The sequence below is a fragment of the Rhineura floridana genome, chromosome 18 (assembly GCF_030035675.1).
Source record: "Rhineura floridana isolate rRhiFlo1 chromosome 18, rRhiFlo1.hap2, whole genome shotgun sequence".
NCBI lineage: Eukaryota > Metazoa > Chordata > Lepidosauria > Squamata > Rhineuridae > Rhineura > Rhineura floridana.
In genome coordinates, this window is record NC_084497.1 from 21,478,772 (window position 1) to 21,495,620 (window position 16,849).

At 44.4% G+C, this 16,849-nt stretch overlaps 1 protein-coding gene across 1 annotated transcript; it reads left to right on the forward strand.

The window, feature by feature from the left end:
• The first annotated feature begins 249 nt into the window (after window positions 1-249).
• On the forward strand, window positions 250-15,346 carry LOC133372509 (solute carrier family 2, facilitated glucose transporter member 5-like). Its single transcript, XM_061601243.1, has 10 exons — window positions 250-410; window positions 1,797-1,921; window positions 6,495-6,647; window positions 7,711-7,836; window positions 9,079-9,266; window positions 9,797-9,907; window positions 10,627-10,728; window positions 12,022-12,097; window positions 14,382-14,509; window positions 14,960-15,346. Exons 1-10 carry the CDS (start codon window positions 253-255, stop codon window positions 15,131-15,133), a joined length of 1,341 nt encoding a protein of 446 aa, XP_061457227.1. The 5' UTR covers window positions 250-252; the 3' UTR covers window positions 15,134-15,346.
• The last annotated feature ends 1,503 nt before the right edge of the window (window positions 15,347-16,849 follow it).

Below are 16,849 nucleotides of genomic sequence, written 5' to 3' on the forward strand. Positions count from 1 at the left end.
AAAAACGTGTTGGAGAAATTTGCACAAAAATGCTGAACAATTTCCTGCAAATAGCTGCAGAAAAGTGAAGAACTGAATTTAAGATTGGAACAATGAGGAACAGAGAACTGAAAGGGATAAATCCTTGCATCCCTAAAAGCATACAAACATAATGTTCTTCCTTCCATCCCCAGTCTGGAGCCCAGGTTTGTTGTTGCATAATGTACAGAAAGGCCTTAACACTGATCATTATGCGCTCCTCTCTCCTAGTTCATGAAAAACTTTTACAACGAGACCTATCGATGGAGGAACACAATCAGCATAGACCATAGCTTGCTCATGTTCCTGTGGGGCCTCACGGTTTCATTCTTCCCGCTTGGAGGCATATTTGGGTCTCTCCTGGTCGGCCCGCTGGCGGATAGTTGCGGCAGGTACAGAGATCAATATTCTGATGGGTGGGGAACCTCCTTATCCCAGGGCCTATGGGGAGAGGGTGGGAGGGGAAGGAATGTGCATTTTCTCCTTATCTGAATCTCCCTTATAATATTTATTAAATTTATTAGTCGCCCATCTGGCTGGTTATCCAGCCACTCTGGGCGACGTACAAAATAAAACGTACAAATACATTAAACATTAAAAATTTAACAAAAGAATCTTACATCAGAACATAGGATGCTCCTTAGGCTAAATCAGGTCATTGGTCCAGCTAGCTGACCAGCAGAGGTTCTCTAGGGTTTCAGACAGGGGGCATTCCCAGCCCTACCTAGAGATTCCTGGGACTAAACCTGGAACATTCTGCATGCCAACCAGATGCTTTACCACTAGGGAGGGGTGAGAAATTAGAGTCAGTTTGCATTTCAAGCCACATCTGTCAAATCTGCACTTCCCTAAACAATACAAGAACCGAAATGTAGCCGTCCTTCGAAACTCGCACATGTCCGAATTTTGCAATGCAGTTCTCCAACCAAACCATGCTTACAAAAAGGCACCTGTTCGGGGAAAGGGTGCATAGACATGCATATATTGGTGAAAATGACATCCAAAAATGCATTACATTCCGAGAAATTGCTTGCGGAAATGTGTACATGAGTCAAAACTGCATAAACGTATGCATTGAGTAGGAGAAATTCGCACTGAAATGCTGAAGAATTTTTAATGAGGATTTTTTTAAAAAAATTGCACATGGCTGTAGGAATGGGGAGAATTGAACTTAAGAGTGGGAAAATGAGAATCAGAGAGAGCGAAAATGGGCAGACCTATCTGCTATTGAGTTAAGGTCCGTCCCTTAACAGGAACGCAGGAAGCTGCCTTATACTGAGTCAGACCATTGGCACATCTAGCTTAGGACTGTCCACACAGACTGGCAGCAGCTCTCCAGGATCTCAGACAGAGGTCTTTTCCATCCCTACCTGGAGAAGCCAAGAAATGAACTGGGGACTTTCTGCATGCAAAGCAGGTGCTCACCACTAAGCTAAGACCTCTCCCTTAAGACAAAGGAACGCAGGAAGGCGCTGTATCAAACCATTGGTCCACCTAGCTCTCTACGGCCTACAGCAGCGTTCTTCAACCTTCGCTCCCCAGATGTTGTTGGACCACAACTCTCATCATCCCAAGACAGATGAGCCAACGGTCAGGGATGACGGGAGTTGTAGTCCAGCAACATCCCAAGGCTGAAAAACGTCAGTCTGCACTGACAGATATCAGCTCAGCAGGGGATTTAGATAGGAGCCATTCCCAATCCCATCTGGAGATGCTGGGGATTGAACTTCCTTGGAGCTTCCTTGGTCTTTACCTTCCTGTCCTCGATGTCTTTCCAGGAAAGGTACTTTGCTGATAAATAACATTTTGGCCATCGTCTCTGCGATCCTTGTGAGCTGTTCCAAAGCAGTCCGTACCTACGAATTCATCATCTTTTCACGTTTGATCATTGGTGTGTGTGCAGGTGAGTCACGGACTGGGCTGGTTGTTTAAATGTGCCGGGGATGCATGCCTTTTTAGCTGAGAGCTTTGCCTCCTAGAGCTCCTCCCAATGTCCCTTTTATGGTACATTCGTGATGATTTGTGCTCATGATGATATCAAGGCAGTTCTGCGCAAATCCCCACTTTCAACACTGGTTTGTTAATGCAAAAGTTTCAGGACGGGCACACTGCTTCATTTCCAACTGGTGTATATATATAGCTCAAGGATGCCCTTCCAGATGGCAATAATGCAATAACATTGTGGAAGTATCGTAAAGGAGCCAATAAATTGGAATGATGTGTGGACGGCCTAGTAGAAATCCACTGCTAATTATTGCTTCAATGACGTGTTGCATAATACACTTGAGGGGAAAAATCAGTCTGGAGGGGACCCTAATCAGAGATGCCTTGGGGCTATTATAAAAAAAAAGGCAGAAACCCTTTGCACATACTCAGAGGCCCTCTCTCCTTGCTCACGTTAAATGTGAATTGAATTTCTGTTCCATCCTTACCACAAATATGTCACATATCTGTGCAATTTCACCTAGCAGCATCTTATGCACACTGATTTATGTGAAGTGTTAGCCTGACTCCTCTCTAAACATGTGTTTCACATTCTAAGGGTCTTGTGAATTAGGATCTTTAAACATTGGTATTAGTGCGCCTTGGCAGAGTTACCCAGTAACTTACACTCACACAGGTCTTAAACATGGGGATGTTTATTGAGCATAGACACACACAATCATAATATACACATTTAACACTTCAATAGGTAACAGTACATATCTATTGACATCAATGGGGATAGCTCAGTAAAAATATGCATGAGGGAATCAGCTAAGTAAACCTAATCATAACCAAATTCACACTCACACACACACACATGAAGGAGCAAGAAGGCATAAGAGGAGATTTTGGGGGGATTGAGTTCAGCACAACTGAGGAAGGCACGCTAGCCTGCCCTTTCTCTCTCTCTCTGGGCTCACTTTGCAGACTAGGCCTCAGTCATGCGCAGCTGGGCAGGGAGGATCAGAATATGGCTTCTGAAACACAGTCACACGCACACACAGTCAACGACAGGCAGAAGGAGCAGATGTGGAGGCTACAGTTCATAGGGAAAGGACCCCAGAAGACAGGATATAGAGCGAGATAGGCCTTTCCCAGCCCTGATGGGCCATCTGGAAATAGAACTGGAGCGCGTTGAGAGTCCTGGATCACGCAGGAAAACAGGAAATGAAGCAGGCCGGCCGGCCCCGAAATGGCTTCTTGGATCTCTGCTTTGCAAAGGTCCAGAGCAAAGGAGGAAAAGTAGTGGAGCCCTGAAAAGAGCTTTTGAAGCAGCTTCAGCAAGCAGGGATCTCTATTTCAGCAGGCAGGCGTCCAAAAGTAGTGAAAGAAACGCAGGGGAGAGTCAGACCCCTGGGTTCTGGCTGGCTTAGTGATTCAGGAGGCAATTTCAGGTAGAGTGATAGTCAGCAGAGTGGGTGACCAAGACTCAGAACAGCGATTCAGCAAGTGATTTCATAGTGGAACTGGGCAACCAGAACCCAGAACCATGGCTCTAGGAGTCTGGTTTTTACACCTTTCTGGACAAAAGCCTCAAAGGAGAAAGCAGAATTGATTGGATCAGGCAGGTATCCTTCCTTAATTTCCATACCTATTATGAGTCATATGGTCAGGGTAATGGGCTTTTCTTTTATGAAGACAGGTGGTGGCATTCACCTTTTAGCTAGCTTGATAAGATTTGAACAATGGGCTCCTCTCCTGAGGAAGAGAAAAGAAAGGCGAAAACCCCAAGATGCTAGACAAAAATATATTTAATTTTTAACAAAAGCCCAATGCATTTTGGCTGGTATATGTTTAGGCCTTCATCAGGGGTGTAAATGAAATAGGAAGGACACAGCAGCATTAAAAGGCATTGGCATGTTATATGTCATATTCCTGGATGTCATGAACAACCTATGATTTTCTTTAAGGGGGATATTTTGATTAGAAGTGAATTTAGGTGTTACACTCAATTTCGAGGTTCGTACCGCTGGATGAGATCCCAATACTCAAACAACGTGAGACTCAAGGTTCCAAACCAAAGTTTTATTACGTTTGCAAACGGAGACCCACGGGCAGCTCTTGCCAGTCCAGTGAGGTCTGAAGTTACAGTTCTCACAAGCATAGATATATTCTTCTATCACTAGGCAGATTGCACAAAGCACGCAGGTGGGAGTCTTGGGAATCTTGGGAGTCTTAGCCTGGCATAGTTACGCACAGCACACAAGATGATACAGTTGTATGTGAATCTCACTTGTTGTTCCAGTGTCGACCTTCATCCCTTAACCCTTGCATGTCAGACAACTTAACATTGGCTTTTACTAAAGATCTATTTCACATGGAACAAATTAATTCAAAATTTCCCATTCTAACATAGGGACAACACTCATCCCATTCCAAACACCGTACGAGACACAAATACACCTATGGGTCATCATCGCTGTGGACATTGTGCCTATTGTAGATTCGCGTTCAAGATAACAGAGTTTGTTAATCTCATCAATCATAAAAAATATACTCTGAATCATTTTTCCACATGTAACACTGCCAATGTCGTTTATGCAATTCAGTGCAGTTGTAAGTAATTTTACACAGGTCAAACATCCAGGATTGTCAAAAGACGTATAGGGGACCACCTCAGCAACTTCAAAAATAAGAGATCTGGGGGCCCCTTAGTGGAGCGTTTTAGTAGATGTCATCACTCTGTTGCCGACTTTAAATTTTGGGTTCTAGAAAAAGTAAGTGGGAAGAGAAGTCATGTTCTATTAAGGAGAGAAATAGCTTGGATTCTGGATCTAAAAACTCTGACCCCTGGTGGACTCAATGAGGATTTAGAATTTCTTCCTCATTTGTGAATTTTAAAAAATATCCAGGATCCCTTCCACATTCTTTTTCCTCAGTTGTTTGTAATCATCCAAACTTCTAGTAAGTACTGTAAGTACACTGGTATCATGACCCCTGGGAAGATATATATGAGCACACCTAGTGAATTCTTCTTTGTAGTGGTTGTACTAATGCAAGCAAGTCTGCTCACAGAAGGATATTTCACACCAGCTGTGTAAGTGAAAAGATTTTTTAAATACAAATTTATTATGTTACGTATGATTTTATTTTGTATACATACTAATGTAGTGTGTCCTTGCTATTTCTTTTACAGCCTCTGATGAAGGCCTAAATACCGGCTGAAACGCGTTGGGCTTTTGCTAAAAATTAAATATATTTTTTCTAGCATCTTGGGGGTTCCCCCTTTCTTTTCTGTTTCTTGGTTTTTGGATGCTAGCCACCTTTTGCTGTTGCTCCTCTCCTGAGGGCCAAACGTTTACAATTACCTGTGGCATTGCATTGATTGGATTGCTAAAGGCCGTGTCCTGTGCATATGACTGGGGACAGACTTAACTCTTTCAGCTACTTTTTTCCATTGGGTCTCAAACAGTCTCTTAGCAAAATGAACCAGACTGAGGCCATTTTAAAAATCATATAGGCCATATTGGGGTGGAGTGTCTCTCAGGTTTATAGGCTCGTAGCCAGCCTGCCAACAGAAGGAAGATGGGGAGAATGTCTCCCTGCAGAACTTCATAGGGAACCTCTTAAGGTGAAGAGTTCATCTTCACCCGCTGAGACATCTATATATTCCATTTATGGACTGATTTTTGGTTCAGTTATGAATTCCTATGAAGCATCCTGAAGCGATTTTGCAGTGCTGTCAAAACCTACTGTATATAAAATAATTGCGTATATAAAAACAGTTGAAACCACTGCATATGTAAAAAAAAATTACATTTAAATAATTGCATGTGTTATTGCACCATGCTCTCTGTGGGGCTGCCCTTAGGCAGCGGTGGTTGGCACTCCCTGGGACTGGCAGGGCGGAAGTCAGGGAGCCCAACAGTAGGTGGCGCCAGAGCCAATGACAGGCGGAGCCAACTCACTCTGGTTTTCTCCCTGTCCTCCTCTCTGCAGGGGCAACACTGAGACTGAGGAGGAGGGCATATTAAAATCTGATACAGATGCCAACTGGGATTTTTTTAAAAAACAAAACCCTCCACTTTTGCTGAAAGAGGAACTTCTTTAACAGGAGCTGAAAAGACAACCACAGGAGGGAAAAGCTCTCTTGCGCTCAGGTCCTGCTTCCAGGCTCCCTGGCGGCATCTGGTCGGGCGCTATGAGAACAGGATGCTGGCCTAGATGGGCCTTTTGGCCCGATCCAGCAGCCAGGCTCTTCATCTTATGTTCTTAAGCCCAATTCTGACATTCTGTGGAATGGACCCTCAAAATACAACCTTTGAAATGAACGAACCAATGTTCGTCATGTCTATTAACTTCAGTGGGACTACTCCGAGCAGGAACAGCATTGCATGCAGCCCGCTGAGAAGAACCATCCTCAGTTAGTCATGTCTGCGTACGTCAGTGGGCATGCTCTGAGTAGGGTGCAACCCCAGGAAGATGTCCGTAGGCTTCTGCCCATGGCGCATGCATAGTATGAATGGTCATTTCATTTCACTTCACCCCAGGGATCTCCTTTAGCGTTGTCCCCATGTACCTCACAGAGATAGCCCCCGACAACCTGCGAGGAGCCATCGGCATGATGGGCCATCTCTTCATCACCTTCGGCAGCCTGGTGGCTCGCATATGTGGCCTTCGTGAAGTCCTAGGGACCCAAGACGGTAAATCTGAGCAGTGCCTTTTTTGGCCTCTAACGCAGGGGTGGCTAATGTTTTTTGAAACAATGGCTGCTTTGACCCATGGTCAACCCTCTGGCCATGCCCACTTCTGCACTTTGGCCATAGAGTGGTTTCGGCCAGATAGGTGACTCAAAAATTAAATTTATTATTATTATTATTATTATTATTATTATTATTATTATTATTATTATGCCCACTTTCTTTTACACCTCAGTCCACAAAGTAAAAAAATTAGCTAGCGTGGTGTAGTGGTTAGAGTGTTGGACTATGACCTGAGGCACCAGGGTTCAAATCCCTCTTCAGCCATGAATCTCACTGGGTGACCTTTGGCCAGTCAGCGCCTCTCAGCCTAGCCTACCTCACAGGGTTGTTGTGAGGATAAAATCAGGAGGGGAAGAACCGTGTTTGTGTGCCACCTTGAGGTCCTTGGAGGGAAGGCAGGATATCAAAGTAAGAAATAAATGAATGATTTGTTTTAAAGGGGAAGGGTCTTTGGAGGGTTATGAAAAACAATTATGAAATTGGAAGGGGGATACAAAAATCTTTTGGCATCCCAGTATCACAGTGTACGTATGGGAACAGTGATATTTTTTAAAAAAATTAGAAAATATTATTTTTTAAAAAATAATTTAATTAAAAAAATAATAAAATGGAGAAAAATGGGAGCCCCCCCAAAAAAGCGCAACTGGGTCTCATGGCATCACAGCCAGAGACCCATAGGAACAGTCAATCATTATAAAAACATAGGGTTGCATCCAATGTTAGTCCTGCTCAGAGCAGATCCATTGAAATTAATAGACCTAAGTTAGGCATGTTAATTTCAATGTGTTTACTCTGAGTTGGGCTAGCATTGGATGCAACCCAATAAGTATACTCTGTGTAGAACTTAGTTGGATGCAACCCCTAAAATTACAAATTGGGCGGGAGGAATAAAACACTTTGGGGGGGCAAATATGGCCCACGGTCTGTGGTCCAGCCCTTCCCCCCCGTGGGCTGCCTCCCACTTGTGCCATCAGAATTCATGCCTCTTACAATCTTTGCACAGGTTGGCCAATCTTGCTGAGCCTCACTGGGCTCCCGGCGTTACTTCAGGCCATCCTACTCCCCTACTTCCCTGAAAGTCCTCGGTATCTCCTGATTCAGAGGAAGGACAAAGAAGCAGCAAGGCAAGGTACACCGTGCAGAGACATTTAGGTGCAGTCAGTGGCGGCCGGTGGCTTCACGTCAGTGGGGCAGTGGAATCCTCTCCGGGTTTTCGTCCAAATGTTCAAGGAGATGTCCAAGGTGCTTTGGTCCAGGATGCCTCTTAAGGACTGCCTGAGCCCTCATATCCCAGCCCAATCCCTGAGATCATCTGGAGGAGCACTGTTAGTTGTACCCCATGTTACAAAGGCTCAACCAGAAGCCGGGCATATAGAGTCGCCAGTCCCATGCTGTGCAACACTCTTGTGGCAGAGATTCGACAGGCATCCTCGCTTTTGACTTTCAGGTGTCCCTTCAAGACTTTTTAAAAATTGCAACGGGACTCTGTCGCTGCTTAATTTTTAGTTGTAGGTTTTACTAGCCAGTCACTTTAACGATGATCTGTATTGTTCTTAATGATGTTTTATGTTTTAATGTCTTGCCCTGATACTTTGTATCATAAAATAACAAATACTTTTATCAGTAAATAAACAATGAAATGCTGGTCTGACAGTGGTGGTACTGTGGTACCAGTAGGGACGGGTGAGAATTTTGATTTAGTTCGCATTTAAAGAAGAATTTATCAAATTCACAATTTCCAAAACAATATGAGAACCAAAACACAGGCATCCTTCGAAATTCGCATTTGTCAGAATTTTGGGATGCAGCTCGCCAACTAAACAATATTTACAAAAATGGTTAGTGTGTTGGACTACGACCTGGGAGACCAGGGTTCGAATTCCCACACAGCCATGAAGCTCACTGGGTGTCCTTGGGCCAGTCACTGCCTCTCGGCCTCAGAGGAAGACGATGGTAAACCACCTCTGCATACCGCTTACCATGAAAATCCTATTTGTAGGGTCGCCATAAGTCGGGATCGGTTTGAAGGCAGTCCATTTCCATTTTTTCAGAATTTTGGGATCAGGTTTGCCAACTAAACAATATTTACAAAAATATATGAGTGAAAATAACAGGCCAAAAGACATGAAGTGATGAGAAATGGCTTACAAAAATGTGTTTATTTGGAGAAATTCACACTAAAATGGTGGAGAATTTTCATGAGGATTTTTTTTTAAAAAAAACCGCAGATTGCTGCAGAAATGTAGAGAACTGAATTTAACATTAGAAAAGTAAGAAACTGAGAGAACTGAAATTGACAGATCTTTCCATCCCTACGTACCAGTAACCTTCCCTGCCCCTTCAGATCTTTACTATTTCGCCTTTCATCTAGCCTTAAAGACCCTCAGAGACTGTGATGATGTGGAAGGTGAAATAGAAGATCTCCACCAGGAGGCCCTCTCTGAGAGTACAGAAAAGGAAATTGACCTCTTTACCATTCATCGCTTTGAGGATGTCCGGCGCCACCTCGTCTCCGCCATTGTCTTGATGGGTGGGCAGCAGCTGTCTGGCGTCAACGCGGTATGGCGATATCCCAAGCAGTGAGGAGGCTGAGCCATGGGAGATGCCAAAAGCAGGGCTTGTTTGATGCCAGGGTTAGGGAACCTTTTTGCAGCCTGAATCAGAACACGACCATCTTTTGAAACCTGAACTTCTCCGGATTTTGCAGCGCAGTGCCCCAGCCAAGTAATATGTGCAAAAATGCAACTAAAGTGTGCATGGAAATGCATATATTCATGAATAAAAATGCATCAGATTTGGGGGGAACTGTGCTGCAAAAAACATATATATTAAGCAAAATTGCATACAAAAAAAAAATCATATCCAGAGAAATTTGTACCAAAATACTGATGGATTTTCAGAAGGGCTTTTTCCTTTAAAAAAACAACCACCCATAAACTTACGTGGAAACCTGGAGGATTGAACTTCTGACCAGAAAAATAAGAAACAGAAGAACTGAAATTGAGAGATTTGTGTATCCCTACCTCTGAGGCATTAGTAATACCTTCTGCTCAGCTAAGACTTTTTTTTTTGCTGTGTTCCCGTTTCAGGCACACCATTATGCAGAGAGACTCTACCAGTCTACAGGATTAGAAGATCATATCGTTGGGTATATTGGCATGATGATATCCATTCTCCTTATGTTTATAACTCTGCTAGCGGTAAGACTCTCCCCACTTCTGTGTAAAAGTGAGGGGAGCCAATGTGGTGCCCTGCAGATGTTTTGGGCTAGAACTCCCATCAACCCCAGCCTGCATGGCCAATGGTGAGGGATCATGGGAGTTGTAGCCAAACAACATCCAGGAGGGCACCAGGTTGGCTACCCCTGAAATAAATGTTTGGCTCCTCCTGGTAAGGTATCTGGTCTCAGTCTGCTCTGAAAGGCATCACTTTCATAGTGCTCTTTTGTTGTTCCTTTTAAGCTGGTTCAGTTGTTATAGCTTCCACCACACAAACCAGGAGCTTGTGTTTGCATGCCATGCTAAGCCAAACCATCGCTTAGGCCACAGCAGCAGGACTGGAGGAGGAGCCAAATGGAGGTTTGGCTTAGCGTTACATGCAGATGAAGGCTCTGTCTCTGGGCAGTTCTGGACTGTTGCTATTTTTGATTGGGATTCAGTGGCATACTGGCAAATTCAGATTGTGCAATCATAGCTGATTGGGAGGTTTTGCGTATCAAACCTGCTCCCCCCAAAGACTGGACTTTTTGCTTTGACGTCCTGCCATCTAGCCTCAGAAGCAATGCTCATTAAACAGCCAACATTGTCTAATCTCCTTGCAAATAAATCGGGATGAATGCTCAATGAACAGATTCTCTAGAAGTGCCCTCTCTCTCTCTCTCTCTCTCACTCACACACTTCCCTGCTTTCATATTGTTTAGATTTGTGTTGCTGATTCTTCTGGGCGGAAGACTCTCCTCCTTACCGGCTTGGGGTTCTGCAGCACCTCTTGCATCCTGTTAGCCATGTCCATCGAACTTCAGGTTTGTAATTCACATCTGCAAGCACTGTTGTTGCAATCTGACGCCAAGCACCAAGCAACGAAGCACCCCTTGGCACACCACACCCAATTCCATGCCGAACAAAACCAGCTACACTGACCTTTCCTCCCCTTCCCCCCTTTTTAAAAAGATATTTATTTATTTATTTATTTATTGCATTTGTATACCGCCCCATAGCCGAAGCTTTCTGGGTGGTTTACAGCAATTAAAAACATTAAAAACAAATATACAAATTTTAAAACACATTTTTAAAAAGCAATTTAAAAGATATGCCTTGGAATAGTGTTGCTTGAAATGCAGGATATCCTTCCTGGTTGTGGTTCATCCACTGAAAGATATATATCAGAGAAAAGGTTCCTTTGGAATTTAAAATTTCACATGCGTGAGGGATTTAAGGGGATAAGTGAGGAGGAAGGTAGGTTCCCGTGTACAGATCTTTCCTGCAAAACTTAGTCGTTGCATTCCAGTGCTACATTTTTCATGTGGACTAGGTTCTTGATTTTATTTGTTACATTTATATCCTGCCCTTCCTCCTAGAAGGAGCCCGGCATGGTCATTGCTGCCAGTTGCAAAGAAGGGATGTCCCTTTGGGGAAACCTACAAGCATTACTAGTACTCAATATGGCTATTGAGTGAACGCGCAAGGAAAAAAAACCTGTCACTTTGGGGAGAGAATGCATGCTTTTTGCAATGACAAAGACCAGAACAATAAAGTTTTCAAATGGTTTGTTAGAAATTTAAAAAAAGAAATCAAAAGGTTGACAGGGTAATATGTTTTTTTAGGAGCAACCAAGAAGTTACAAAAAGATTGCTACTGCCCTCCCCCAACGCAACGCCCAGCAACTGGTATTCAGAAGCATACTGTCTTGGACAGTGGAATGTACCCACCCTGGCTAGCAGCCATTGCTAGCCTTATCCTCCATAGAGAGTCCTGGAGGGGCTGCATTTGACTCCTGAGGCTGAGTTTGTCCAAAACTGACCTTTGTAGTTAGAAGTAAGCACCACTGAGTTCAGTGGAAACTATGCATCGGATTAAAATCACGTTGGTCCAAATATATTGGCTATTCTGCTGTGCGTGTGTAGTAATGAACGGTTAGGATTTACCACTACACCACTGTTCCTGACTGAGGGTTGTAGTCAGCGAAGTCCTTCTCAGACTAGACCCATTGGAATGAATGAACCCGAGTTAGTCATGCCTGTTAACTTCAATGGGTCAGTTCTGGGTAGGGTTTGCATTGGCTGTCACCCTGAACAAAGCGCCTCTTTCTCCAACAGAAGACCATTTCTTGGATGTCTTACTTCAGTTCCTCTTTCGTCATCATCTTCCTGATCGGACAGTCTGTTGGGCCAGGTGAGTGCTCTGATGATGAGGATTTATCAGGTTTGTTAATCGCTGGTTCCACAGAGGTTTCTAAAGCAATTTACCACATCTTTAAAGTATAAATTCCATGGATTGTATCCAGTCTTTGTCCTGCTTGGAGTAAGCCCATTGAAGTTAATGGGCATGATTACAATCATAGAGTCGGAAGAGGCCTATAAAGCCATCGAGTCCAACCCCCTGGTCAATGCAGGAATCCAAATTAAAGCATACCCGACCAGCTGCCTCTTAAATGCCTCCAGTGTTGGAGAGCCCACCACCTCCCTAGGCAGGCCTGGCGCCAGAGGGTGACCAGATTGGGCACTGGCCGAGGGCCCCTGTGGCTGATAGGGGCCCCTGCTGCTGGGGAGGGGTAGATGTAGCTCCTACTTTGCAATCTGTGCTAGCATCAGGTCATTGACCATGTACCCTGCAACACAATGCTGCCATGGATCGTGGAATGAGAGCCACCCTCCCTCCTGCTGGCATGAGATTAAAATAGGCCCAGCTGCACCACTTGCCATATGACCACATTAGTGTGTCAGTGTGCTGTGCTGCCGCTGCCGAGGACCCACTGCAGTCTAGTGCCCAAGGGCCTTCTACAGTCTGGTGCCAGCCCTGTCCCACGGTAATTGGTTCCATTGTCATACAGTTAGGAAGTTTTTCCTGATGTTCAGCCAAAATCTGGTTTCCTGTCACTTGAGCCCATTATTCCATGACCTACACTCTGGGATGATCGAGAAGAGATCCTGGCCCTCCTCTGTGTGACTACTTTTCAAGTCCTCCTCTGAACCTGTTCCAGTTTCTCTGCATCCTTCTTACAGTGAGGTGTCCAGAACTGGACGCAGTACTCAAGATTAGGCCTAACCAATGCCAAATAGAGGGGAACTAATACGTCACACAATTTGGAAACTATACTTCTGTTAATGCAGCCTAAAATAGCATTTACTTTTTTTGCAGCCACATCACACTGTTGGCTCATATTCAACTTGTGACCAACAACAATCCTAAGATCCTTCTTGCGTATAGTACTGCTGAGCCAAGTATCCCCTATATTATTTATTTATTTATTAAACTTGTATACCGCCCAATAGCCGAAGCTCTCTGGGCAGTTTACAATAACTAAAAACAAATACAATTTAAAAATACATCTTTTAAAAAACAAATTAAAACACAATTTAAAAATTTAAAACAATATAGAACACATGCTAAAATGCCTTGGAGAAGAGGAAAGTCTTGACCTGGCGCCGAAAAGATAACAGTGTTGGCGCCAGGCACACCTCGTCAGAAAGATCATTCCATAATTTGGGGGCCACCACTGAGAAGGCCCTCTCCCTTGTTGCCATTCTCCGAGCTGGCCTTTGATCTTGAACGTAGTGTAACTGTGCATTTGGGTTTTTTCCTAGGTGTAGACCTTTGCACTTACCCCTGTTAAATGTCATTCTGTTGTTTTCAGCCCAATGCTCCAGCCTATCAAGATCCCTTTGAATTTTGTTTCTGTCTTCCAAGATATTAGCTATCCCTCCCAATTTTGTATCATCTGCAAATTTGATAAGCATTTCCCTGCACCTCATTACGTTCATTAATTTCAATGGGCCTACACTGAGTCAGGATGGCAATATCTTTCAACTGCAGTTCTCTCAGGTTCTCATTTTTCCAGTCTTAAATTCAATTCTATACTTTTCTGCAGCAACTTGCATTTTGTTTGTTTTTTAGTCCTCATGAAAATTCTCCAGCATTTTTGTGCGAACTTCTAACAAACACATTTTACTATGCAGTTTTGACTACTGTACACATTTTTGCAAGCGACTTATCCTAATATAATGTATTTTTGTATGTTATTTTTCACTCAGAATTCGAAAGGACGGCTGTGTTTCTGTTCTCATATAGTTTCGGAAAGTGCAAAGTTTGATCGATTCGGGTTTAAAAATGAGAACTGAATCAAATTTCTCCCCAGTCCCTAACTCTGATCAGGACTTGGTTGGATACAACCCATTATAATAGTGACACATTCATACAAACACACATGCAATTCATTACAACAAAAGGTACAAAACAACCCGCCTACCCCAATAACAGCCACCTGAGACTTTGACAGCAGACTAACAGCAAAAACACCACCCTTGTAGTCTGTCAAAAGTCTGGGGGTAAAAGGTATTTTTTAACCTGGTACTGCAAAGATAATCTTCAGGGCTCCTTGAGGAAGGACGAGTGATTAATGGCACAGATAAATGAATGAGAATAAAATGAGGAACACTTTCCCTCTCTCTCTGCCCAGATCCAGTGTTGTCAGTGTTAATAGCAGAGCTGTTCCTTCAGTCATCCCGGTCCACCGCCTTCGTGATTGGGGGATGTGTGCATTGGCTCTGCAAATTTCTGATCGGGGTAGCCTTCCTTCATCTAGAGGTGAGTGATTTTGGTTGATCCATTCATTCTTGTTTGCTGCTCCTCGACATCCATCGGTTCACCTAGCTTAGCACTGTCTACCGCACACAGATTGGCAGTGACTCTCCGGGTTTTCAGATAAGGAGTCTTGTCCCGGCCCTACCTGGAGATGCTGAGAATTGGACCTGGGACCTTCTGCATTCAAAGCAGATGCTCTCCCACTGAGCCATGGCCCCTACACTCAACCTGACTATGTTGCAGAATGTATACACCATGCCTCCCCTCTAGGCTAGCCCTGACACTTTCCTTCCAGGGTGCTAGTGAAAGTTTCCCCAAAATGTGGTAACCTTGCCTTGAGCTTCTTGGAGAAAAAAGCCCAAGAGGGTACATACACATTTTTTTTAAAAAAAATAAAGCTTCCATATTGTACTCAAGCCTATCTTTCTTTTTCCTCTTTGTTCTTGTCTCCAGATTCACATCGAGCCTTACAGCTTTCTCCTCTCTTGGCCTCTCTGCGTAGCCACCTTAATTTATTCCTCCAAGGTGATCCCGGAAACCACAGGCCAGAGCTTCCTGGAGATCAGGAGATCCGTGGCACTCCATGTGACCCGGAGTCTCCTGCTCAGGCAACTGGCAGAGAACTAGAAACTTGGGAGGCACACCATGCAGCGATTGATCTGTACATATTTTTTACCAGCACAGATCCCAAGAGATATCTCACTGTCGTCTTACAGTTGTCTTGACCCAGATCTTTTGGCATGTTTGTGACAGCAGCTTCTCGTCTGGTCTGCATGCTTTTTGCCTTTTTTTGTACACATCCTAACTTTCCTATTTTCCTGTTATTTTTTTTAATTTGATTATAAACTTCACACATCAAGCTGAAAGTATGAGATGTCCTCTTGGCTCATTAATGCACAATCCCACATTCCTCCCAGAGGTGGCAAAGCATCTCGCCCCAAGAGGGAAGCTGAGGGATGTTCAGCCGCCACGTCGCAGAGGCGAGTGAAGCTCTTTATCTACATAGTGGGTCAACTGGCCAGGCCCCAGCCCTGGCTTCGCTTTCCTCCCAGGAAGGCTTGAGGGAAGAGTGCAGCTGCGGTGCCGAAAAGCAATGGGTCTTGGCTTCTAAGGCCCACTAAAAACTATGGAATCCTGTTCATGCGTCTCTTAAGACAAGGGATGGGGAAGCCGTGGCCCTCCAGGTGTTGCTGGACTCCACCTCCCATTAGCCCTCACTCTTGGCTCTGCTGGAAGCTGGAGTCCAACAACACTTGGAGGGGCACAGCTTCTCCATCCCTGTTTTAAGCAGTCCTAACAAAAACCAGAACAGCCACTCGTACAGAGACACAGCAGGGAGCCTCCTTTGGGTGGGGTCCCAGGAACCTTTAATCCAGGGATGGGGAACTGGTGGCCCTGCAGATTTTGCTGGACTCCAATCCCCATAATTCCCCTTGACCATTGGCCATGCTTGCTGTTGGGAGTCCAGCAACATCTGGAGAGCCAACAGCAGTGTCCCCTCCCTGGTCTAGAGTTGTATCCAGCGATAGTCCTACTTTGAGTAGACACACTGAAACTAATGGGCAGGACTAAGTTGGATCCAGTAATTTCTATTATTATTTTTTCCAGTGAGTCTACTCTCAGTAAAACGTAGTTGGCTACAGCCCCTACCCTTTCTCTCTTGCTCCGTCTACCTTCTAGGCTTTATTATGACTACATTTTTATTGGTGATAAACTTTCACAACACGTACTATGTAAACACCTAAGCATAAAATTTTAACAATCCAAATACAGTATATACTCCTGTTTTCAGGACCAAATACTCAGGGTTGTGTTCAACTAAACCCTGTTGAAAGTGGACCCGCTGACACCCATGGACCTCAGTAAATCATGTCCATTAACTTCAGTGGGTCTACTCTTGAGTGGGACTAGTGTGGCAAACCACCCTCATCTTCCTTATTGCTCTTTGCTACAAGTAGCCGTATTCTGCATTTGCCTCTAAGGCCCAGGGTGAAGGAACTCTAGGAACTGGGGAGGAGAAGGGTCATTGTCCAACCTCTGGGTAACCCTTGTTCAGGCAAATCAGGACAATTACTCAATAAAACCGGTTGACTGGTGGAGCCCCAAAACAGCTAGAGGGCACCAAGTTGGCGAAGGCTGTGAGACGGCGCACGCTTGCACACATGAAGATGTACACCTGAAACAAGCTGGAGATTAAGTTCTCATATCCACACCATACATTAAAAGCCCTCTTATGCCACTGTCACAGTCGGGGCTGCACCACCCCAGAGAATCCTGGGAACTGTCATTCACTGGTTCCCAAACCTTTCCCCCCCAACAGACCACTTGAAATTCCTCAGGGTC